Below are 24706 nucleotides of genomic sequence, written 5' to 3' on the forward strand. Positions count from 1 at the left end.
TAGATTATATATATATATATATATATACCTACGAAATAAGTTTAAAATTAATTCCTTAAATGATTTTTAGTTCCTAATTTTTCATTATGAGATATTGTTGATTCCTATCAAATAAATAAATCTTAGGAACGAGACAAAATATTTAGTAGTCAGCAGCAGGCACTTTAGTAACCTAACCCGAACCGAACGTAGTTTCTGCATAATTCCCCAATAAAAAAAACAACATAAAAGACCCCTTTCCAACGATATTTCCCTTATTTTTTTTTCCATCATTCTCTGTTCTGCACTTGCATGAATTTTCAAAGCTTCAGGGTTTATGGGCTCTCTCTTTCTCTTTCTCTTTCTCACTCACTTGCACCCTTTTCGCCCTCTTTTCCCATATAAACTCTTGTTCATTCACAGACTCACTTGTGTTCTTCCAACTCAAATAAGGCCCTGAGACTCTTATTTACCATTTTGCCACTGCCCCAACAAAAAGGCTCAAAGCTGGGGAGGCTTGTGGGTGTGATTGCCACCATGGGGTTCTCTTCTCAGACCACCCCTTTATATTGCCCCTCTTGTTCCCGCCACTTCCGTGCTGCTCTCTCTTCACTGTCCCTCTTGGCTCCCTCTCAATCACCACACCCCAGGTTGCTTTTCCTTCAAAGTTTTTAACTTTTTCTCCATTGGGTGTCACTTTTGTCTTTGTGGTGGTGTTATGTTGTTTGTTGTTGGTATGTGAGCAGTGTTTTTTCTTTTTTTGGTTGCTTTGTTAGATTGTTTTGGAGAATTTGCCTTTCTATTATGGAGTACTGGAGTACTGTTCAGCTGAACTCTATTGTGTTTTCATGGTTTGTTTTTCTTTGTGTTTGAACATTTGATATAGGGAATATTGCATTTCAGGGGATTAAGTTTGAATTGTTTAGTATGGTTTTGTTCATTGTTTATGGCGTTTTGTGGAGTCTCTAGTTTCTACGGGTTTTTCTGAAGTGATAAGCGGGGTGGGGGAGGTATTGATTAAAGGTGTAGGAGAAGTTTGATTTGATTGAGAAAGGGTTTTGTGGAGTTTATTTGAGTGTCTGTGTGTGTTCAGAAGATGGCCTCTGAAGCATTTTGGTCATGATCTGTTAGGAGGTTTTCTATTAAGGTGAATGTTCAGTTTATGGATAGTTCTGGTATTGCCAGTGCTTGAACATGGTTTCCACTTTAAATGGTATACAGATTTGAACAAAATTAAACGTAAAATTGGCAACTCGTCAGGGTTATGCAGATTTTGCACTGCACACCAGAAAAAGGGGGGGTCACCATATAAATTTCACTCACGGTTGCTTGTGTCTTGATATTAGTTTTTGTTGGTAAATATTTATTGTGTTTTAAATTGCAGTTTCTAGTTTTTAAATAAAAGGTCAGTTACTGACCCAAGCATTTAGGGATAGAGTTAATTTTTAGGGATATAGCTATTTTTTAGCTCAGTAGTCATTTTCAACCCACGTTTTCTGCGTGAAATCAGTGGGTTGGTTTTATTTCAGTTTTTTTTTTTCATGCTATAAGTTTGTATTATCATTCATTAATTAAATAACAGAGAGTACAGACTTACAAAATTATTATTATCGATCTTCTGTTCACATTTGGTATCAGAGCTCCTTCACAGGGGCCTGAACCAGAAAAGTCTGACTGCATATTGGGTGTGAGTAAACCTAGAGTGAGAGTAAACACTAACAGAGTGCAAACACTAAGAGAAAGTCATTAGAAAAGTTGAAGCATGGCAGATTTAAACAAGTATGTGCAGCCATCAATTCCCAAATTTGATGGCCACTACGATCATTGGGCAAAATTGATGGAAAATTTTCTTAGGTCTAAGGAGTTTTGGTATTTGGTGGAACATGGTGTTACGGATGTTTCTACCAATGTAACAGAAGCTGAAACTAAACTAATGGAGGAGCAAAAGTTGAAGGACATGCAGATAAAGAATTATCTATATCAAGCAATTGATAGAGAAATTCTGGACACTATTCTCAATGATGAAACATCCAAAGATATATGGGATTCAATGAAGCAGAAATTTCAAGGATCAACCCGGGTAAAACGTGCACAACTGCAAGCTCTACGGAAAGATTTTGAGCTCCTACAAATGAAGGATGGAGAATCTGTGAATTCATACTTTGCCCGAACTTTGAAGATTGCTAAGAGCATGAAAGCATGCGGTGAAAATATGCAAGAAAATGTTATTACTGCAAAAATTTTGCGGTCAATGACTATGAAATTTAATTATGTAGTATGTTCTATTGAAGAATCCAACAACATGGAAGCCATGACAATTGATGAACTTCAAAGTAGTCTCCTCGTTCATGAACGACGAATGATGTTGACTGTAGATGAAGAGTAGGTTATGCAGGCAGTAACATATGAGAAAAGTGAGAGAGGCAGAGGAAGAGGAAGAGGAAGAGGTTTCTTCCGAGGAAGAGGTAGAGGAAGACAATCATTCAACAAAGCAGAAGTTGAATGCTTCAAATGTCATAAACTAGGACACTTTCAGTATGAATGTCCTCAGTGGGAGAAGAAGGCAAATTATGCTGAAGTTGACGACAAGATGGAACAAGAGGATGAGCTCTTGTTAATGGCATCCGTAGAGTTTAAGGAGGGGAAGAACAATGAGTGGTTTTTAGACTCTGGATGCAGTAACCACATGAGTGGTAACAAAAATTGGTTCACACAATTAGATGAAGACTTCCGACACAAAGTAAAGCTAGGCAATGATACACGCATTGCTATGATGGGGAAAGGAAGTGTACGGTTGGTGGTGAGTAATGTCCCATACATGATATCAAATGTCTATTATGTTCCTGAACTCAAAAATAATTTATTGAGTTTAGGACAACTTCAAGAGAAGGGATTGTCTATAAATATCCAATACAACAAGTGCACTATTGTACATCCTGAAAGAGGGCAAATTATGGAGGTTAACATGAGCAGTAACAGAATGTTTGTGCTTACAGCTACTGTGACTTCAACAAATACTACATGTTTTCAGGCCACTGTAGAACAGAATTCTCAACTGTGGCACAACCGAATGGGACATTTAAGCTATGATGGCTTAAAATTTCTTGTTTCAAAACAAATGGTGAATGGGCTGCCATCTATCACTACACCTCAAGATTTGTGTACACACTGCCTTGCTGGAAAACAACATCGAAATGCTATGTCAAAGAGGAGCTTATGGAGAGCATCAGAAAAATTGCAGCTAGTTCATGCAGATCTATGCGGTCCTATTCAACCTTCATCTAGCAGCAATAAAAAATACTTCCTAAGTTTTATTGATGATATGTCCCGTAAGACTTGGGTGTATTTTTTAAGTGAGAAGGCAGAAACTTTTTCTTTGTTTAAAAGTTTCAAATCAATGGTGGAAAAGGAAGCTGGAGAAAACATTCTTTGCTTACGGACAGATAGAGGAGGTGAATTCAATTCTAAGATTTTTGATGATTTTTGCAAGAATCAAGGCATACAATGGCAGTTGACAGCAGCTTATACTCCTCAGCAAAATGGAGTTGCTGAAAGAAAAAACAGAACTATCATGAATATGGTTCGGTCAATGCTTATAGGAAGACGTGTTCCTAAAATATTCTGGCCAGAGGCAACAAGATGGTGTATTCATATTCTTAATAGAAGCCCCACAATTGCAGTACAAGATAAAACTCCTGAGGAGGCTTGGAGTGGAATAAAGCCTTCTGTTGCTTATTTTCGAGTATTTGGGTGTATAGCTCATGTACATACACCAGATCAGCAGCGAGTTAAGTTGGATGAAAAGAGTAAAAGATGTGTTCTTCTTGGAGTGAGTGATGAGTCCAAGGCTTATAGATTGTTTGACCCAGTCAGTCAAAAGATCATTATCAGTAGAGATGTTATATTTGAAGAAGAAAAAGGTTGGGATTGGAAGCAACATGATAAAAACAGTCAACAAACTGTTTTGGATTTGGGTGAAAATACAACACAGGATAGTGACACCGAGGAGCAAACTGAACAGAATGGAGCAAATTCTTCAAGGCAGCAGGCAGTACAAAATTTAAATGAAGGTAATATTGAAATTAACATTGATCAAAATGAGTCTCATCTTCCACAGATTGATACTTCAGTTGAAGAGAGGGTTAGAAGATGTAGAAGAGAACCAGTTTGGATGATTGATTATGAAAAGGGAGAAGGCCTCTCAGATGAAGATAGTGAAGAAGCAATGGTGGTGATAGCAGTGACATTTGAAGAAGCTGTCAAAAGCAAAACTTGGAGAAATGCAATGGAGAGAGAGATGGAGGCCATAGAAAAGAACAAAACATGGGATTTAATAGATCTGCCAACAGGAGTCAAGCCAATTGGAGTCAAATGGATATTTAAAACCAAACTCAAAGAAAATGGAGAAATTGACAAATTCAAAGCTAGGTTGGTGGCTAAGGGGTATGCACAACAATATGGAGTAGACTACACAGAAGTATTTGCACCAGTGGCCAAGATGGATACCATACGCATCATTCTTTCAACAGCAGCTCAATATGGTTGGACTATTTTTCAGTTAGATGTGAAGAGTGCATTTTTGCATGGGGATCTCAAGGAGGAAATATTTGTGCAGCAACCCGCTGGTTTTGTGAAAAAAGGTGAAGAAGGCAAGGTATACAAGTTACGAAAGGCTCTTTATGGACTCAAACAAGCACCAAGAGCATGGTACAACAAGATAGAGACATACTTCATGAGTAATGGTTTTGAAAGGTGTTTTTGTGAACACACATTGTTTACAAAATCAAAGGGAGGTAACATTTTAATTGTGAGCTTATATGTAGATGATTTAATATACACTGGAAATAATGAGAGCATGTGTGATGATTTTAGAAATTCAATGATGTCAGAATTTGTTATGTTAAATTTAGGAAGAATGAGATATTTCCTTGGAATAGAAATTCTGCAGCATACACATGGAATTTTTATGTGTCAAAGGAAATATGTTCAAGATGTATTATCAAGGTTTGGTATGAAGGAGTGCAATGCAGTGAAGAATCCTATTGTACCAGGAACAAAACTGTTAAGAAATCAAGCAGGAACCAAAGTGGATGCTACTCTATTCAAACAAGTGGTTGGAAGTCTCATATACTTGACTGCTACAAGACCAGATCTAATGTATGGAGTAAGTCTAATTAGCAGATTTATGACTAATCCTACAGAGAATCATTGGCTAGCTGCTAAAAGAATACTAAGATATTTAAAAGGCACTACAGAATTTGGAATTTACTACAAGAAAGGGGAGAGTACTAACATAATAGGCTATACAGACAGTGACTTTGCAGGAGATGTTGATGATAGGAAGAGTACATCTGGATTTGTATTTTTTCTAGGGTCTGGAGTTGTTTCTTGGTCATCAAAAAAACAACCAGTGGTAACATTATCTACAACTGAAGCTGAGTACATAGCAGCTGCTTCCTGTGCTTGTCAAAGTATTTGGATTAAGAGAATTATGGAGACTCTCGGTTTAAAAAATCAGAATAAAGTTCTGGTTTTATGTGATAATAATTCAGCTATCCAATTGTCCAAAAATCCAGTCCTCCATGGTAGAAATAAACATATAGATATAAGGTTTCACTTCCTAAGAAATCTTGTTAAAGATGGAAGCGTTGAACTAAGTCATTGCAGCACACAGAATCAGATAGCGGATATAATGACTAAGCCTTTAAAGCTAGAGCAATTCTTAAAACTCAGGAGCATGTTAGGTGTGATTGAAGCATCTGAAGTAAACTAAATTGTTCTTCAATATTTAGTTTAAGGGAGGGAATGTTGGTAAATATTTATTGTGTTTTAAATTGCAGTTTCTAGTTTTTAAATAAAAGGTCAGTTACTGACCCAAGCATTTAGGGATAGAGCTAATTTTTAGGGATATAGCTATTTTTTAGCTCAGTAGTTATTTTCAACCCACGTTTCCTGTGTGAAATTAGTGGGTTGGTTTTATTTCGGTTTTTTTTTTCATGCTATAAGTTTGTATTATCATTCATTAATTAAATAACAGAGAGTACAAACTTACAAAATTATTATTATCGATCTTCTGTTCACAGTTTTCAAATGTTTTAGTTGCTAAGCTTTCAACCAGTGACTAAAAAGTTAAAATTAAAATGAAGAATCCATCCTTGAACGGCAAGTTACTAAAAAGTGAATGGTAAGGTCTAAATCGTAAAGGGTAACTGATATCAAGGTTCTATGGACTTCAAATTGTTTTCTCTTCTCTACACTTTTTTATTTGGAATAATATGTCTTGCATTACGGATCAAACAAAGACTAAGCTAAAATTGTTCGTGTTAGTTGTTGACTTCTATAGTGGAAAGATTCTTGTACCTTCCTTGTTTGATACACAATCTCACATAAAAGCTGGCAACTGCATATGATATTGTTTGTGTTAGTTGTTGACTTCCATAATGGAAAGGTTTTTGAACCTTCCTGGTTTGTTACAATCTCACATAAAAGCTGGCAACTGCATATGATCCTGGGATTAACTATATGCAAATGTGGAGTACGTTGCCACATATGATATACAGGAAAATGGAAATTTTCTAATATTAATTGTGACATTTCAGAAGTCAAAATATGCATTGTTTTAGCTCACACCTGTGGGGTCTTTTTCTTGAATGTTCTCATGCTGTTTCTTCTTCATATTAAACTGAAAATCTAAATATGCCTTTATATTCCTTTGATTGGTTCCTTTTATTTTTTTCTTTTAATTTTCTGTGCATGATATGACTTGCAGAAGAAAAATCCAATCAATTCTGATTGCCAACAATATCATTCGACATAGTGCATTGTCTTTCAGAAAAGGTTATTCCTGCCTAAAGAGAACACCTTTTGGGTTGAATAAATTTAAGGACGTGGAGTATAGCCATAAATCTCCTGTACATATTTCAGTTAAGAAATTTTCTGACATGTCATATGGCATGTTGGAGGAAAGGAGATGTGAAGAAGAGTTGGTTCCTTTACATCCCTCTAATAGTCAGGTTAAGATTATGGGATTAACTGGATTTCCCACGAACCTTGGTACCCAAATCTGGGTTGAGGAATGTTATAAATTATCTATAAGTAAAAACGAAATGCACTTGCAGAATAACAGGGTTGCGCGGAATGCAGTTACTTCCACTGGTCAGGAACAGGCTGTTTCTAGTAATGTGAAGCACACTCATGTGCAGCAGGATCTTGATGAACCTGCCTTGCCTTCTGTTAAACATTCTAAATTAAAGAACTCAAAAGAGTTGCTTGACACCAAAAGGGTGGACACTCTGTTAAAGGTACCTCCATCAAAGATCCTTAAGGAGAAGGTTGATAAAGTTGAAGACAAATGCAATTTGGAGACAATTGCAAAGTATGAAGCCAATGCAACATCTGTTAAAAAGGCACGTAGTTCTGAACAATTAAAACTTCGAGGCAGACTTTGTAGTATCTATGAAGACATATTGGTTGTTAATAATATTTCTCTTGCTGAGGAAGTTGCTAAGATGCTTACAGTAAATTACAGGCATCTTATTCATGCATGTGATACTGAGGTACAGCTCTTGTCTTTTTTAGCGTATATTATGGTTTTTCCTTGATTGCAGCAGTGTTCATATCTGGATTCTTGTCAAGTTCAGTGAATTTGTCCTTTATAAATCATACTCATTGAAGTGATATATTGTATTCTTAAGCCATTTCTTCAATTGAGTGCATATTAGCTAATGTATTAGTATGAATCTCATCATGGATATTTCATAAATGTTGAAATGTAATATACCAACTTTTAATGTCGTCAAAGGTGGCCAAGATAGATGTCAAACAAGAAACACCTGTAGATCATGGGGAGATAATATGCTTCAGTATTTATTCGGGTCCAGAAGCTGATTTTGGAGGTGGAAAGTCATGTATTTGGGTAGATGTACTTGACGGTGGAGGTAAAGAGATCTTTAATAAGTTTGCTGAGTTTTTTCAAGATTCATCCATCAAAAAGGTAACCTTCTCTTATTGCGGACCCTTTTTATGTTTTAAATCCTATCATTGACATTGCACCTTTCAAGGCCTGCTTAGCCTATATTTTATAAAAATTAATTTTTGAAGAATTGATATTAAAAAATTGATTTGTGTTTGGGAATAATATTATAAAAGTTTAGAATAATTGATTTTGTTTGAATGGTAGAAGAGAATCTCTTTTGAAGTGTAAATGCAGGAATTTTTTGAACAGTTTGATAGGTGAAACACCAAAATTAATTCTATTTAAAGAAAAAGTGAAAGCATTTCACTTTCAAAATCATTTATTCTTACAGTATTAAAAAATGCAGCTGAAATGCTTTTTTCTGAAATTCAAAACAGTAGCTTCCAGAAAAAGCTTTAAAAGACTATTTCGTATAAATTAGTTTTTAAAAGGTTATACAGGTGCATTTAAGCTTCATAAATTCAAAATGGCTCCATATTACTTTTGGGTTAGTGATATGGGATTCAAAATAAATTTTGAAGTAACGAAGTCATTGGTGCATTCTGTAGGTCTGGCATAACTATAGCTTTGACTGTCATGTTATACAAAACTATGGATTTAAGGTTTCTGGATTTCATGCTGATACAATGCACATGGCACGGCTGTGGGATTCATCCAGGCGCTGGGTTGGTGGTTATTCTCTTGAAGGACTTACAGGTGACAGAGAGGTAATGGCTAGGGCTAAGCTGGACCATGAAAAGGATTTGATTGGTAAGGTGTCCATGACAACTATATTTGGCCAGAAAAAGGTGAAGATAGATGGATCTGAGGGTAAAATGACTACCATTGTTCCTGTTGATGTGCTGCAGAGAGATGAGCGAATACCTTGGATATGTTACTCTGTCTTAGATGCTAGAAGCACTCTAAAGCTTTATGAGAGCCTAAAAGGTCATCTTTCAGACATGCCTTGGAATCTTGATAGTCTACCTGTTTTACACAAAAACATGTATGATTTCTATCAGGAATATTGGCAGCCATTTGGTGAGCTTCTAGTCAAAATGGAATCAGAGGGAATGTTAGTTGATCGGTTATATCTTAAAGGCATAGAAGACGTGGCCAAAGCAGAGCAAGAGGCAGCTGTTAATAGATTCCGAAAATGGGCATCTAGATATTGTCCTGATGCCAAGTATATGAATGTTGGAAGTGATGCACAATTGCGAGTACTTCTCTTTGGTGGCACCATTAACAGGTGCTCATCATTTAAATCTTGCGCGGAGCATGTTTCTATCTTAAAAAATTGATGGTTTTGAAGTAGAAATTGATATACAATATTTTCTTTGGTGAATGATATCATGCAATCTGAACTATACTGAAATATGCTTTGTAAAAATACTAGAGATATTCATTATGTTGATATCATTATAGTTTATCAAGCATGCTTTTTCTCTTAAACAAATTGGTTGCTACATGAAGGCTCCTGTTAATACTAACTGCATATATGTGGTAGTTGATTTTTGGGGAAAGACCTGTTTGGTATTATACTGAGACTCTTGTTTGTTTTGTTTTAATAACTTGATCATATTTTATGAATTATGTTAACTAGCTTCTTTATTTCTAGTTAGGGCAATAAATGGCTGTATGATATTTCTTTTTCTCTTGAAACAATATACACTGTAAAGTCTAATTTAACTATATACTTGTCAATGTTCTGGATATGTGCTTGTCTTATCATTTTGTTGTATTCTCTATTCCAGAGGGAAAAAAAGTTTTGAAGTTTGAGTTTTACTGTTTCAAGATATTTTTATCAATACCATCTTGCTCTGTATAATGTCAGCACTTAGAATTTTTCAGGTTTTTCATTTTTGAAGAATATGATATTTTATTCAGTGTCAATCATAAAGTGGCTGACCTTGATCTGTACACTAGAGTTATAGATCTATTTTCTTTGTATATATGAAGGTCCTTAGTACAATGTGTTGAAAGTCCCACATCGACTAGAGATAAGACCAATTCATAGTTTATAAGTGGGTGCAAACCTCATCCTACAAGCCGGTTTTGTGGGGTTGAGTTAGGCTTAAAGTCCACTTCTAACATGATATCAGAGCCATGGTTAGAGCCTATCCTAGCGATAATTTGTTGTTTGCTGGGCATATTGTTCCACCCGCTATCGGGCTGCTATCGGATCACCCATTAAAAATGTCTAATCCCACACTCGAGATATATATACCTCGGTGTGAGGGGGGTGTGTTGGAAGTCCCACATCGACTAGAGATAAGACTAATTCATAATTTATAAGTGGGTGGAAACCTCACCCTACAAGCCGGTTTTGTGGGATTGAGTTAGGCTTAAAGTCCACTTCTAACACAATGTATCCATGACTGTTACCGCATTCTTTGATATTTCTTTTTCTCTAGCTGAGCTCATTAAGGGGGATAAAGTTATGATTCAATATACAAACATTTTTCTCCACTGGTTTTGATGAAGTTGTTGAAGTATATAGATAAAGTAAAGCTTTCATTTTCACTTGCTACAGTATTCATTACAGGAAAAACCATAATGATGTAATTCCAACTGAGCAGATTTTCAAAATTCCCAATGTTAATAAAGTGATTGCAGAAGGCAAGAAAGCTCCTACAAAATTTCGTGATATTAAGTTGACTAGCATTGGATACAACCTGAATGTTGAGATATACACACCAAGTGGTCGGCCCTCAGTTAGTGGTGATGCTTTAAAAGTCCTGGCTGGCAAAGTTTCTGCTGAATATGACTTCAATGAGGCTTGTGATGTGGATCTTGATGTTGAAGATGGAAATCCCTCTCAAAGTGAAGATTTACCTGAAGAAATAGACAAATCGGTCTACGGAACAGCTCTTTCTTGTTTTCCAACAGAGGAAGAAGGGAAAGAGGCTTGTCATGCCATTGCTGCTTTATGTGAAGTCTGTTCAATCGATTCTTTGATATCTAACTTCATCCTTCCCCTGCAGGTGATATTCCTTTTTAAATTTTTTATTTTGAATATCCCTTGTCTGGTTTGTTTATTGATTTTCATGTTACCCTATAAACTCAGCTTACCCAGCGGGATTGGCATCAATAGGGTTGATAGTGCAATATAAGTAGTAAGCTAGTTTTTGTTTGTGTGCTGGAGGAAGGAGAGGATGGAATTTGAGATCACTTGATTAATCCAATGCTTGCATTAACCTAAGAGGGTGTTGTTGGTATATTAAAGGTTGTGTATACATTCAAGTTTGTAGGTTATGTGTGTATATGTTAGTTTAATCTGTTCTCATTGGCAGGGTCATAATATATCAGGAAAAGATGATCGTATTCATTGTTCCATAAATATCAACACAGAGACTGGACGCTTATCAGCAAGAAGGCCAAATCTGCAGGTTTTTATAATTTTCAAGACTTCGCTCTTGGTTTACTTTAATTTTTAAAGTGCTATTGTTTTCAATCCTTCATATATGTATATATTTATTTATTGACGATGGTATAATTCTATCCTTTTATGTTTATAAGATATGAAGCCATTTATGTGGCTTCACTTAATAACTTGTGCATTTAGGAGAGTTGGTCCTTGATATGATATAAAAGCCTTTATGACGAAGTAGTTAGTTTGATTATTGTTGCTTCCATTCTTCTTCAAACAATTTTTATTTTTAAGCACCAGGTACATGGTACACCTGTACATATTCCATGCTTCAAGCTCAAAGAACGTAATATGACAAGCCAAGTTAAATATAAATCCTCACCTAATAGTTTAAGCTTTTAGAACAGTTGGTTCTTGACAATGTTAAATTCTTACTGTAGTAATAGAACAACTCATTATTGACAATAACGGCTATCTATTACTAGTGATATGCAAAAACTGTTACTTTAAGCCTAGTAATAAAAACATATGCCAATGTTTTCCTGTTTGCTGTAAGTTTAGTTCATGACCTCTCTTATTTTAGTAAAAATTCTTTTATACTTCCTGTGGACTGTACATTAATTTGTTTTTTCTGTATTTTGTTATGAATAAATTATTCCAAAGCTTTAACCCAGTTGAATATACTAAAAACTATATATGAGATTAATCTCCCTTGCGTTCAATATACACAGAGTCCTTTATTTATAATAGAAGAAATATGGACTAAGCTTAAAATACAAATAAGAAATAATAACAAACTAATTAAAGATAAAAGATAAATATAAAATAAAGATAATATATCTAACAAACCCATTGAGTGAAAACACATAAATGGTCTTGTAAACGTTATCTCTCACACAAGTCCCATTTGGGCTTGAAGTATGAAAAATGCACAAGCCTACTTATGCTGAAACTCAATATTTTGTTAGAAGCATGGGAGTGGCAGGCTTCCAATTCTAGACCACTTGGTCATGAGGCCCTAATACCATGTCATGATTCATCTTAAAAGTTTAAACTAAGACCCTAGAAAAATATTATAATTAGGAAAATAAACAAATGGAGTGGTAGCTCAATTGATTAGAGTGCTCGTTTGGTAAGCGAAAGGCCTTGAGTTTGAATCTTAGCAGTAGGAAATTTTGTTTTGCTGGGTAGAGGTAATTCTTGCTGAGCAAATTTGTGACTTATTCATTGCACAAGTGAAACTCTTGTAGAGAGAAAAGGGTTTCTGAAAAATCTAGAGAGCTCACATGGGACATTTTTGTTGGGCGAGGAGGAGGTCTCGTTGAGCAGTGGGGAATGGACTTCAAGGAGTTCGCTTGTAAGTTTATATGTGAGCAGTGGGGAATGTTCATAAGGAGTTTAGCTCTTTGTGAGCGAATGACTGATAATCTGTATGAGCAGTAGGAAATGGGCATCGAGGACTCTGCCCATAAGTCTCTTAGTGAGTAGTGGGGAGTGGACTCTCTCTGTAAGTCTCTGTGTAAGCAGTGAGGAGTTTAGCTTTGTGTGAGCAAATGGCTAATAATCTCTATGAGTGGTACAACTGGTAATCCTGTGTGGGTTGAGATATCTGGCTCGCTCTACGAAGCAAGTGGTTGGGAGCTATGCTTGAGCAAATAGTAGATAGTTCTATGTGAGCAATTAATTGAAACTCTAAGAGAGTAAGGGTTTGTAGTTTCACATAAGCAGGATATCCAATAGCTCTGTGTGAGCTAGCAGCTTTGTGTTAGGTAGTGGGTGTACTATGGGAACTAGTGACTTTGCGAGTTAGAGATCTTGAGGCGAGACAACGATTGACATTGTGTGTGAAGTTGTGGTTGTTATATGGATAATTTGTGATAGTGGATTATGTGTTAGCTCATCCTTATGTTATGTGGTCGTGGTTTCTATCTGCGATGATTGTGATTTATTATGAGAGCATATGATAGTACGGAGTGCTAAGGAAGATGCGATGTAAAGATGAGAGTTATGGGGATAGTTTTGGGAGCAATTTCATTAGTTAGTTTTAATATTTTCACAAAGTAAATCTTTTTGGTTGTAAAGATTTTGTTCAGATGACAGTTTTACCTTTTGAGAACAGTAAGATGTGTATTTCTCTTTATTTGGTGAATAAAATCATTTTGTTTATGTTTAAAGAGTGGTATCAGAGTTATAAGTGTTATGGATAAGTATGAGGTAATACCATGTCATGATTCATCTTAAAAGTTTAAACTGTCAGGTGGAGATATATAAATGGTTTTATACACTGAAAATATTTTTGAAAAAGAAGAATCAAACTAAGTAAATTGAGTTTTCATGTACATTAACAACTTACAATAATTGTGAATCTAATTGATTTTTTAAGTTGAACTTTGAAATTCAAGCATGGGTATTGTATACTGTAGATAAATCATTGGATTTTAAATCTTTCAATTTAATCTAACATATATATTTCATAAACTAGAACCAACCTGCTTTGGAAAAGGACCGGTACAAAATCCGTCAAGCATTCGTAGCTGCTCCAGGGAATTCTCTTATAGTTGCTGATTATGGACAGGTTCGCAATTTACTTATCTAATTGAACTAGTTACTAGAAATTTCATTCTGTTGATTGAGTTGCGTACTGTTGCAGTTGGAACTTAGGATTCTTGCACATCTTGCTGGTTGTAAGAGCATGTTGGAAGCCTTTGAAGCTGGTGGAGATTTTCATTCAAGAACTGCAATGAATATGTACCCATATATTCGTGAAGCAGTTGAGAGAAAGGAAGTGCTTCTTGAGTGGAATCCTCAGCCTGGTGAAGACAAACCCCCAGTTCCTCTCCTGAAGGTATATTGTCTTCTGATCTATTTAATGTAGACCATAACCAGTAGTAGCCTTGATGTTAGATACCCAAAAGTATTTTGTTAGTTTGGTATGTCTCATTATATTGTAGCTCATTGTATTTCAGTTATGAGTATTCTTTGTTTGCATTGAACACATGATACAATTAAGACGTGCTAAATTTAAAGGCTATTTTCTGTCTTCATTTATGTTCTAAGTAATTTATCTTTAGGGAATGGAACCAATTAAGAGTGACCCTCAAGTAACTTGAAAAATAAACCTTTAAAGAAATACAGGATAACATATAGGAGTATGTACTTAAATAGATAAATTTAAGTTCTTTATCAGAAAACATTTGGATTAGGTACCTGTCGGAAATATATCGGAACTGTATCTCATAAATAAAAAGCATTTTGTACTCATGGGTGTTAGTGTCTTTCACTTTAATAGTGTTTAGGTCTGCCAGCGTGATGGTTTAAAAAGCATTTATCTATTACGTTTCTTTTTCATTTCAGGATGCCTTTGCTTCAGAAAGAAGAAAAGCCAAAATGCTTAACTTCTCAATTGCGTATGGAAAGACTGCAATCGGGCTATCAAGGGATTGGAAGGTACCTTCAATTCTGTAACTTATTGTGAAGGGCTTAAATAGTTTACAAGTCCCCTTCATTATTGATTTGGTTGTCCAAACAAAGTTACATATATTTTTCTCTCAGGTTTCTGTGAAAGAGGCTAGGAGAACAGTTGACCTTTGGTACAATGACAGAAAAGAAGTGTTGAAATGGCAAGAAGAACGTAAAAAAGAAGCCTGTGAATTTCAACGGGTGCACACATTGCTAGGGCGAGCCCGGAGGTTTCCAAAGATAGACCCAGATCATAGCTACCATAGAGGTCATATTGAGCGAGCTGCTATCAATACACCAGTCCAGGTCCTTGATCTTTCATATACTTTTATACAATAGTCTGCAACACTCCCTTTCTGTATGTCACTATTCTCAACTTTGATGGTTACATATAGTAAATGTAGACTGTACCAATTAGTTGATAGCAGTCCTACCATATAAAAAAGGTGACTTGTTCTTACTGGAGGGGTTTACTATATAATCAGTTACATTCATATCTCTTGGAACCTTTAACCTTTTTCCCTCTAAGAACCACAGTGAATGGTGCGTTACATTAGGCTTGTGAAAACATCACAAGTCAAAGTTTATATTAAAATGATAATTTATATAAATCTGTGAATAAAATCATATGAAAGGCTAACTGCATTGTTCTTAATTTCTTATCAGATTTCATTATTCTTGTCAGCTATTTGTCTATTATATTAAAGAAAAGGTTTCCATGTATAAAGTAAATGTAATAAACAATATTCTCACCAGACATGTCATCGGTGTGTGTGTGTGATAGGTTTCTTTAGTCAAGAAACCAATCTTTCACTCCTCACAGTACCCACTCACACACAAAAGAAAGAATATGTATGTATATTGCTTCTGTAATCAAAGGATGAAGTGTTTACAATCTTTCCCCAAGAGAGCACTCTCCCTCCACAGGAACAACCTCCTGTCAAATACACTGAATATCCAAAGCTACCCTCACACAAGACCTTCCTGCCTTCTTACAAAGGCTCCTCCCAACCAACTAACCAACTAACAATTAATTCTTAACTGTTTCCTCTGTCCTGCACCTATTATCCATTATAACCTATCATATTATATCCTATCAGTGTGTGTGTAGAGTTTCACTGAGTGGCTTCTTTAAAAGTAAGCCTCCATGTTTCTAAACAGCTTAGGAGAGTATTGATGGTGTTTTTCTATTGCAAATAGATGTATATTATTTTTAATCCATGAGTTTTGATCCATCTCCACCTTCATGCCTTTCTTTTTTTGGCTCTTCTGATTTGTCAAATATTACAGGGTAGTGCAGCTGATGTTGCTATGTGTGCCATGTTACAAATATCCAAAAATAAGAAGTTGAAGGAGCTTGGATGGAAGTTACTTCTACAGGTTAATATTTTTGTCAAGAATTTTCTGCTTTTTATTTGTGCTCACTTTTTGTCAAGTTTCATTTAAGTATGTTCACACAGGTTTGCTTTCAATAATATATTTATTCACTTTTGAGAGAATAGGGCACAGACAAGTATCAGTGAAAGAGTACATTAACTCTGAAACATAATTTCTATTGATCAATGAAATAGTGTCTGTTTGTGTTACTGTTGGATGTATTACCGAACCAAACTCTTTGATACTTTACCTATTCAATTTCATTAAAATTCATTATTCCAATCTTTGAATGGTGAAGCAAAATGCTCCAAGTAGTCTGCTTAAGCAACTGGCTGTTGATAGAAAAGCTATACAAATTATTCTTTTCAAATAAGCATAATCGTGGCATCTTGATTGATGTATTTTCCTTGCCTTCTACTATTTTCCACTTTTCATAATATTCCAGTTTATACATTGGTTGCTTTGACATTTTTCCATTTTGGCACTCTCTTCAATTCCTCATTTTCTGATCTTTAATATTTGAATGTCATGAGCATTGAACTTCCTAACCATGGATGCTTAAGATTGCTTAACTAATACATCTCTTAATGCTCCATTTTCTCCTTTAACTTCTCATGACATCATCTTTGTATTACTTTCATATCTGTGTTGCCCTTTATCACTCCATTCCTTTATGATGTTTCAACTCTTAATGTTAGCTAAGAGTTTTGGCTACGGAAAATCAGGTTCATGATGAAGTCATATTGGAAGGACCAACAGAGTCAGCCGAGGTTGCTAAGGCCATAGTTGTCGAGTGCATGGAAAAACCCTTTAATGGCAAGAATTTTCTCAAGGTTGGCCTCTCCGTCGATGCCAAGTGTGCTCAAAACTGGTACGCTGCAAAATAGATGGCTGGTCATACAACATGAACGGTGATGACCTGGTGTGGTGGGGTAATTTTGCACCCTTGATTTCATACAAAGGCCATACATGGTTGGATCAGGAAGAGTTGTTTTCTTGGCAACATGATTCTTCCTTTTGGTAACTGTAAAACAGAAGAGGCTGCTACTTTTGTGCTTCTTTTTCCATGGCAAAGGAATTGCCCTTGAGTTTATCCTCCTTCATTTCTATCGAGGTTCTTGATGTTCTGGAAAGAGTAATTCCATACTGATGTTTTGCTGTGCATAGCAATTGTGTCTTTGAAGGAAGAAACTAAGTGGAAAAACCATGGTGTTAGCAATTTGTCTGCTTATGCTATCTGTTAAAGAGTAATTGGTGTATCATTTGTATACATCATGTAACATTATGGCATAATGGCTTTGTGCAACTGTATCATTTGTATATTGTATATAAAAAAACAAAATTTGCGAAATTTCTATTTCATTTACATCATGCAGAAACAAGTGTTCAGGTAAAAATTTTGATATAGGATTTTTAGGGTGGTTTTATTTTTGTTCCTAAATCCTTAGTTTAACTCTTTAACTTAATTTTGTTTTTGTTTACGAAAATCTTGCTTAATAATAAAAGTCATATAGAATTTGTTCGTAATGTTTCGATCACCCAAGGGTTTTAAAGAAATTTAATTCTTTTCACCCAAATTTTTATGAAGATATAATGAAGTTGAAAAGATTATGATAGGTTTCTCGGTGACAACAAGAAGCTAAGAAGGTTCTTAAAGTTCTCATTTGATCCAAAGAACTCCAGTGACTCAGACTCAGCACAGGAAAAACAACTTTATTACTAACAATTGCGGTGTTTGAATACAATCAAGGGATAATGCTTCCCTTCACACATGATGTCATAGTTCCTGTCTAGCTCTCTCAATTACAAAAATAATCATTCCCTCTAAGGGTGTGTTCACTTGAGGGGATTTGGGGGAGATGATTTGAATGGATTTGTGTGGATTTGAGGGTAATTTTTGAGTTGTTTTTTTGAGTGGATTTGTGGGTAATTGAGAGTGGATTTGGAAGTAAAGTTTATGAGAATTAGTGTAGGATTTGATTGATGTGATAGATTTTAAAAATAAGTTTAATTGGTAGAAAATGAAGATGACCAAATTGTCCCTAGTTATAAAAGTATTATAAAATGTAATTTTCTATTGTTATATTTAATTGTATAAATGTTTATGAAAAGGAAGAAATTAGAAATAATTGTTAAAATTAATGCTTAAAAATTAGAAAAGTTACAATGTAGTAAAATGATTGTATTTTAAAATGTCATTTAAAATTGTAATATAATTTAGTACGAAGTGATATCAATTTATAAATCATTGAAGTGAGAATGATTAACATTAATCAAACAACCACAATTAAGTAGCAAGGTATAATATTACATGACCTAAAATAAAAAATTTAAAAATCCGACATAGAAATATCCTTTTATGCGTTCATCATGACGTTGATTCAGCAATGTATCGTTGCAATGCATTGAAACGATATTGTATCGGCATCCCTATTAAACGTCTTGTATGAGATGGATGCGAAGATAAAAAATCGAAGCACTGCCTGATTAAATCATGGTCTTCAATGTTCATAGTCCGTAACAAGTTTTGAATTTGTTCTGTAGTTGGATTAGATGATTGAATCCTAACATTTACCAGGGTGATTCGACGCTCCATGGCCTGTGTATGTCGTTCAAGAACAGCAGACAGTCTTGTTGATAAATTAATTTGTTTTTGCACTTCATCAATGATTCGAGAGTCCATCTAATTTGCAGACAACAAAGTACAGAATTAATTAAACTACCAATGCTCGTGTCAAGGACAATAACATTAATATATAATGTAATTTTTGAAAGTCACATACAAAGAAACTTATATATGTTAAAGTCATGTAATACATTATCGGAAATGTAATGAACTTAATCATCTAAATGGTCAAGAATCGAGTTCACATTTTGATTGAGGTGAGCAAATTGGCGGTTCATGTCTAGGGAAAGGTTTGCCAAGTTATCTTCAATACGTTGAACCCGCACCTGCATTTGTTCCATACCCTGCATTCTTTGTCTCAAGTCTTGTACTCCTTCCCACATTTGAGTGATCATGTTAGCATTAGATAGAGGTGGAGGAGGCTGCATAGTGTGGTGATGAGGGTCTGCTTGGTCTTCTTCTTCATCATCATCCAGATCGTGTTGCCAAACACCGTTGACATTAATAATTTTCATCCTCTTCAAAGAATTGATAGAAAAGTGATGTCGGGACCCTATATGAGTGCTGGCATCGGCATCGACGTGAACTCCACAATATAGCATGATCTGTGTGATAAGGACACCGTATGGGATGGGTGTGTCACTGGCCTTGCATTTAAGCATATGCTGCATGATGTGATGAGGCCAATTGATTGCTATATTATTTTTAAGCACCCATATCATAAAAATATCTTCATGCAATAACCTAGCAAAATTCTCTGGTCGTGGAGTCAACATATGCACAATAATGTAATGCAGAAGCCTATCATTGATATTCAAACAACCAACCGTTAAAACACCTTAACCACCCTGCAAATCTGGTATGATCATAGTAGCTAATGCCATGTCGCGGTCATATGGAAAGTCCTGTGGGAGATTTGAATAACACAATTTCTGACCGTCGTACTTCAAGTTGGTTACATTCAACCAATCAGTAGGTTTGAATCTAATTTTTCTCTTGTTTACCTCACTCAGCATATATCCATTTGATGATATCTTCAGATTTGAATAAAAGACCTTTATTAGATCCGGATAGTAGGGTCCTTGTAATGTAAGAAATTGGCTCAACCCTTGAAATAGAAGATGCTGCTGGAAAAATAACCCTGAACCGGTAAATGAATCATAATTCATTATCTTGGGAGGAACTATAGTCCTTGTACAGAAATCAGCTGCATAGTTTTCCATTTGATGACTGTGTGAAAAAACGACGCTGATCTAATTGGTCCTGTGCAGATGGTCTTACAAGGGGTGCATCTTCTGCCTCAGTGACAGTTTCTTTTCCCTTACGGGTTTTTCTTCCCCTTTTTGTTGATGATGAGGCCATCTGATAATTTCTTCAACATATCATTTCATTAAAATAAGAACAAAGTACAGAAATAAGATATTACTTATATTTCATAATAACAATGCATAACCACACTTAAGAACAAATGTCATACATCGTAAGCATTAACAGAACTACAAAATGACATCGACCACAGAAATATAATAATTCCTAACTAAATTACTGATACACAATTCAATTTAATACTAATAGAAGTAAGTCTGATATGAAGATTCCTAACAGTCACCGCCCGATATCATTTTTAATAATTTATTCCATCGCTTATGTGGTGGCAGTCCCATCAACCTCTTTGTACATGTGGGGTTTCCACACAAGAAATCGTAACATTGGTCCAGCAAATTCTCGTCAGCAATGTTCATACAAGTTAACATTTCATAAATGTCCGCCTCTGTATATGTGTAATTCGGGTTGCGACGGAGTATTTTATTTCTGTCTTCCATTGCTGACACTTGACGCACGACTGCATCAGAGATGACACCAAAATGAACATTTGATGAGCTTAAGACATTTGCAAACCCATCCAGACTAGTGGTCAACTTATCAAATTGAGAATCAATAGAATCGACCATTGATGCCTTCCTTTTCGACCCTCGTGACGATGAAGTCCCACCAGATGGGACGAAAGGCACAGATGGAGGAGGTGATGGTGGAGTTGGGTCTCTATACCCTGTCCACTGAGGCTGTTCTGGAATGTACTCAATATTTTGATTCAAATCAACAGTGACATGAGGACCAACTCGCTGTCTTCGAGCTTGACGAGCAGTCCGAACACCACTCCCAGTCGCTCGATCAGCTGCCCATAACTCGACCATTAAATCGTAGTGTTTTATACTATTAACTCTCCACTTTGCCGCATTTGGCCGCGACTGCAACAACAAACAGAATAAACACATTGCTTCAGTATATGTATAATAAGGATCCACAAGAAGTAAGTATTTTTATAAATACCTGAATAAGGTCAAGCCAGACTTCGTCCTCAGCATGAAATGTCATACTTACCGGATTCCACGCAAATCCACTCAATCCAGAAAACAAGTCATGTACCTCACGCCATTTATCTTTCAATACTTTCTGACGATTTTTAACATTATTTTTTGTAACTGCGACATACCCAGCGCTATGAAGATGCTCAACTATGTTACTATATGCTTGGGTTGTCCAGCTTCCGTCAACCCTATTACCGATTCGTGATTCCTTAATCATACTGAGTAGTAGACGTGCGTCCATGTCCTCTGTCCACTTCATGAACTCTCTAGTAGGACCAGAGGACTGAATGGCGGCTGCCTTACCTCTATTCATTTTATACCTAATGAGTCAAGAAATATGTAAGAAGTTAACATTAAACATCCTTAATATAATGTTGTTGTCATACACATAATAAACAATATGAAAGTACAGTACAATAAAATACAATAACTACGATGCTTGGTAATCTCGCCACATGTGATCGGCTATAGAATCCTTAATACTACTACCAATCCTATGGTCCTCTTCTCTAACTTGAGATGATGAAACATCATGTTGTTCCCTTTCATTCAACTCGTTATCAACTTCATTGAGTAATGAGTCATCATGATCCACGCCCCGAAGGAAGTTGTGTAATATACAGCACGCTAGTATTATATTCGTCATCGTCTCCAATCCATAGTGTGGTTCAGTGCCACTTCCAATGATAGGGAATCTTTTTTTCAACACACCAAATGTTCTTTCAATTACATTTCTCAACGCTGAATGGCGATGATTAAACAACTCCCGTGCATTTTGTGGTCCTCTGCGTGTATATTCTTTAAGGTGATATCTTACGCCTCTATATGGAGTCAAAATTGTGCTTTTCAACATGAATCCTGCATCACCGAGGTAGTATTTTCCTACAACTTTGCACATACAAAGGTAATTAGTCACTACTAAATAACTTCATGCACATGGATTGTTTAGACACTGACCTTTGGGGATAACCAACGGATCATCTCGATCAAGAGCATTTTTTAGAATTCTTGAATCCGATGCAGTGCCTTCCCATCCAGCAAGAACGTATGTGAATTTCATGTCAAAATCACAAGCCGCAAACACATTTTGTGTTGGCCAATCTTTTCTTCCTCGAAATCTCGGAGCTTTAGACGTTGGAACCCTTACCCTAACATGAGTACCGTCAATGGCCCCTAAACAATCCTAAACATAAAATTATGAACTCATCATATGACTCAGAATTTGTTATCATCCTTTCTTAAAATAACATTAACAGATGTAATCAAATAACTACCTTAAAGTACGGATAAAATCGATTGTTGTTCAACACATGTGGATGAACCTCATTTCCTGATGATTGAATTAGAAATTCTGATTCTAAAGTTAAGATAGCCTCCAACACATTGTGAAAGTGTTTGCTAACCGTCGAACCTGATCGATGAAAGAAAAAGGCCACACTACGATTCTTAACATTATGACCAATTATATGAAGAAATTCAGCAACTTGTTCCTCCACTGTCGACCGAATGGCGTCCTTAACTAACCCAGTTGATCTGACTCTCTCACAAAGATTAATAAATCCTTCTGGACCCATCCGAATAATATCGCGGCACCGATTAGTATGCACAAGATATGACATTAACTGCTCCCTACGACGGTCTCTATCAGGTAGGTAATTGCTTACACTACTGGAATCACTGGAGTACATATTCAATATACTCAATGCGTGTCCAACAATGCATAACATTGTTATTGCCGCCAATGACGTGGTTATTTGTAAGTGTTGACGTATCATTGCGATAATATTGAAGTCTATACCAACCACATCATCATCTACATCTTCGCGGTCCAAATATGACAAATCTATATATTCTTCCATCTATATTTCCTTAAACAATTACACATACTACAATCAAAATCATGCATTACAATATTCATTAAAGATAATTCATATATAAATTAATACATTCAAATAATCATTAAAAATAAACAAGAATAAATACCATCACACAACGTCAACTTGTCATACATCTTTTTTACTAAATACATATACATATTCCAAATCATATCCAGCTTTCAAAACTTAACACATTCATATATTAAATAACACTGAAAATATAAATGTTCATGTCATATTTTTTATGAATACATTCAAAGTTGAACATGTACACATAACCACCACTGATTCAATCATTTCCATATATATATATTACATCAAAAATCATGTAAAACACTTACCTCTTGAAGACCTTCAACACCTTTATGCACACTTCAATATGGTTTCAGCAAGAGACTTCCAGAAATGAGTGGCACAGGGAATTATCTTCAAATCAAACAACCAATTTTACCTTAGATGGTAAATTGCATTAAAACCTACAAGTATAATCATATTCCTATATTAGTTAAGAACCCCACATTTCTGGGCTTGCACATCACTGAAGTGAACTTAGAATGTTAGATTAACCTTACCCAATATCCACAAACTTCACGCGTCCACCACGATCACACAACGTCCAACCACAGTCAACACCTGCATCAAAAACAGACCGTTAGAGTTCATCGTCTTTCACCCACCATGCACTTACGTCTGTCTCCCACTTCGCGCAACAACCAAATCCAAACTCAACTCTCTTCCATGCATTGCAGCAGCTCCGGTGCCCTCCACTCACCAAGACACACCACTTTATCATGTTTCATTGCATCCACAAATGGTTGAGGTCCTCGTTATGTAAGTTTTTGGTCTCTGGGAACCATGGCCGCCCCCTGTCTTCTTGCTGGAGTAGGTCTCCATACCCTTACTGAAACTGCCTAACCCTTTATGATATGCCCCCTCAACCACGGATCATACACTGCTTGAGAACATCCCCATAGCGTTGGGGCTAATAACCCATCCACAACCACGGCTCTCCAGCCAGGTCTTGAGGTTTGAACTACCAGCTTTAACCAAAACAGCCATTTCCAGGAAGCAGTGTAATCAGTTACAACCCTCGTAACCGATTACAACTATGCACACTTTCTTTCACATTAGTGTAACCGCAAAGCCAAACCTGTAACCGGTTACGGCTGCATCATCCACTGTTCATCATCTTGTCAAAGACGCCCATCCCCTTTCTTCATCTTCAACAACCACCTGTTGCATTCCACCAACACGCACAACCTCCTTCTTCCTCCTCCTCTACAACCCTACAAAACAAAACCAACAATATGTGCTTGGATAAACCATTTTCGTATGTTACTAACCTAAGCACTTTCTCTTCTTCGTCTCAGCAAAACGTTCTTCTCTTCCTGGTCTGAGCTTACACAGCGGAGCACTCTCTCTTCGCACACAGCGTACAACACTAGCAACACTAGCAACACTAGCAAGCAATTTAGTAACCTTCTTACCACTCAATAAATAACATGAACTACCCCCAACCAACCACATATGAATTCCCACCAACAGGTCAATGGCACTTATCCTGACTTTCACTGTGTGGATGCAGGAATCTTTCCTGTTCAATGGCTGTTTCAAGCACCGTATCACCAGCTAGTCGTAGCTCAGGAATATTTCAGTGTCCACGCCCCCACGCCAACCCAAACCTTTCTCGTGTAT

At 36.1% G+C, this 24706-nt stretch overlaps 2 protein-coding genes and 1 pseudogene across 5 annotated transcripts; 1 reads left to right on the forward strand and 2 right to left on the reverse strand.

Moving 5' to 3' along the window:
- The first annotated feature begins 262 nt into the window (after positions 1–262).
- On the forward strand, positions 263–17533 carry LOC124845494 (DNA polymerase I B, chloroplastic/mitochondrial-like). 4 transcript variants are annotated; one of them, XM_088116031.1, is made up of 12 exons: positions 263–629; positions 6749–7535; positions 7781–7972; positions 8503–9182; positions 10467–10917; positions 11227–11322; positions 13786–13878; positions 13954–14148; positions 14658–14750; positions 14856–15068; positions 16053–16142; positions 16838–17533. In XM_088116031.1, exons 1-12 carry the CDS (start codon positions 517–519, stop codon positions 17024–17026), a joined length of 3192 nt encoding a protein of 1063 aa, XP_087972157.1. In that variant the 5' UTR covers positions 263–516; the 3' UTR covers positions 17027–17533. The 4 variants fall into 4 exon arrangements, with proteins under 4 accessions (XP_087972157.1, XP_087972158.1, XP_087972159.1 ...); XM_088116032.1 differs by having other exon boundaries at positions 10479–10917; XM_088116033.1 differs by having other exon boundaries at positions 264–629; positions 16865–17531.
- Positions 17534–18977: 1444 nt separating this feature from the next.
- LOC148198236 (uncharacterized) lies at positions 18978–19988 on the reverse strand (annotated as a pseudogene).
- Positions 19989–20363: 375 nt separating this feature from the next.
- Positions 20364–22993, reverse strand: LOC148198237 (uncharacterized). Its single transcript, XM_088115731.1, has 5 exons — positions 22409–22993; positions 22092–22317; positions 21569–22016; positions 21097–21454; positions 20364–21014 (listed from the first exon to the last, which is right to left on the reverse strand). The coding sequence occupies exons 1-5, from the start codon at positions 22991–22993 to the stop codon at positions 20364–20366; spliced, it is 2268 nt and encodes a 755-aa protein (XP_087971857.1).
- Positions 22994–24706: the final 1713 nt, after the last annotated feature.

Source organism: Vigna umbellata, chromosome 5 (genome assembly GCF_029865625.1).
Source record: "Vigna umbellata cultivar VRB3 chromosome 5, Vumbellata_1.0, whole genome shotgun sequence".
Lineage (NCBI taxonomy): Eukaryota > Viridiplantae > Streptophyta > Magnoliopsida > Fabales > Fabaceae > Vigna > Vigna umbellata.

Bases quoted from the DNA above. Each gene is read 5' to 3' on its own strand.
- LOC124845494 (XM_088116031.1), top strand. From the start codon at position 517: ATGGGGTTCTCTTCTCAGACCACCCCTTTATATTGCCCCTCTTGTTCC. The intron at 7,536-7,780 runs GTACAGCTCTTG...ATGTCGTCAAAG, and splicing joins TTCATGCATGTGATACTGAG to GTGGCCAAGATAGATGTCAA. The intron at 9,183-10,466 runs GTGCTCATCATT...CACTTGCTACAG, and splicing joins TTTGGTGGCACCATTAACAG to TATTCATTACAGGAAAAACC.
- LOC148198237 (XM_088115731.1), bottom strand. From the start codon at position 22,993: ATGGAAGAATATATAGATTTGTCATATTTGGACCGCGAAGATGTAGAT. The intron at 22,318-22,408 runs GTAGTTATTTGA...TTTTATGTTTAG, and splicing joins GATTTTATCCGTACTTTAAG to GATTGTTTAGGGGCCATTGA. The intron at 22,017-22,091 runs GTCAGTGTCTAA...GCAAAGTTGTAG, and splicing joins TCCGTTGGTTATCCCCAAAG to GAAAATACTACCTCGGTGAT.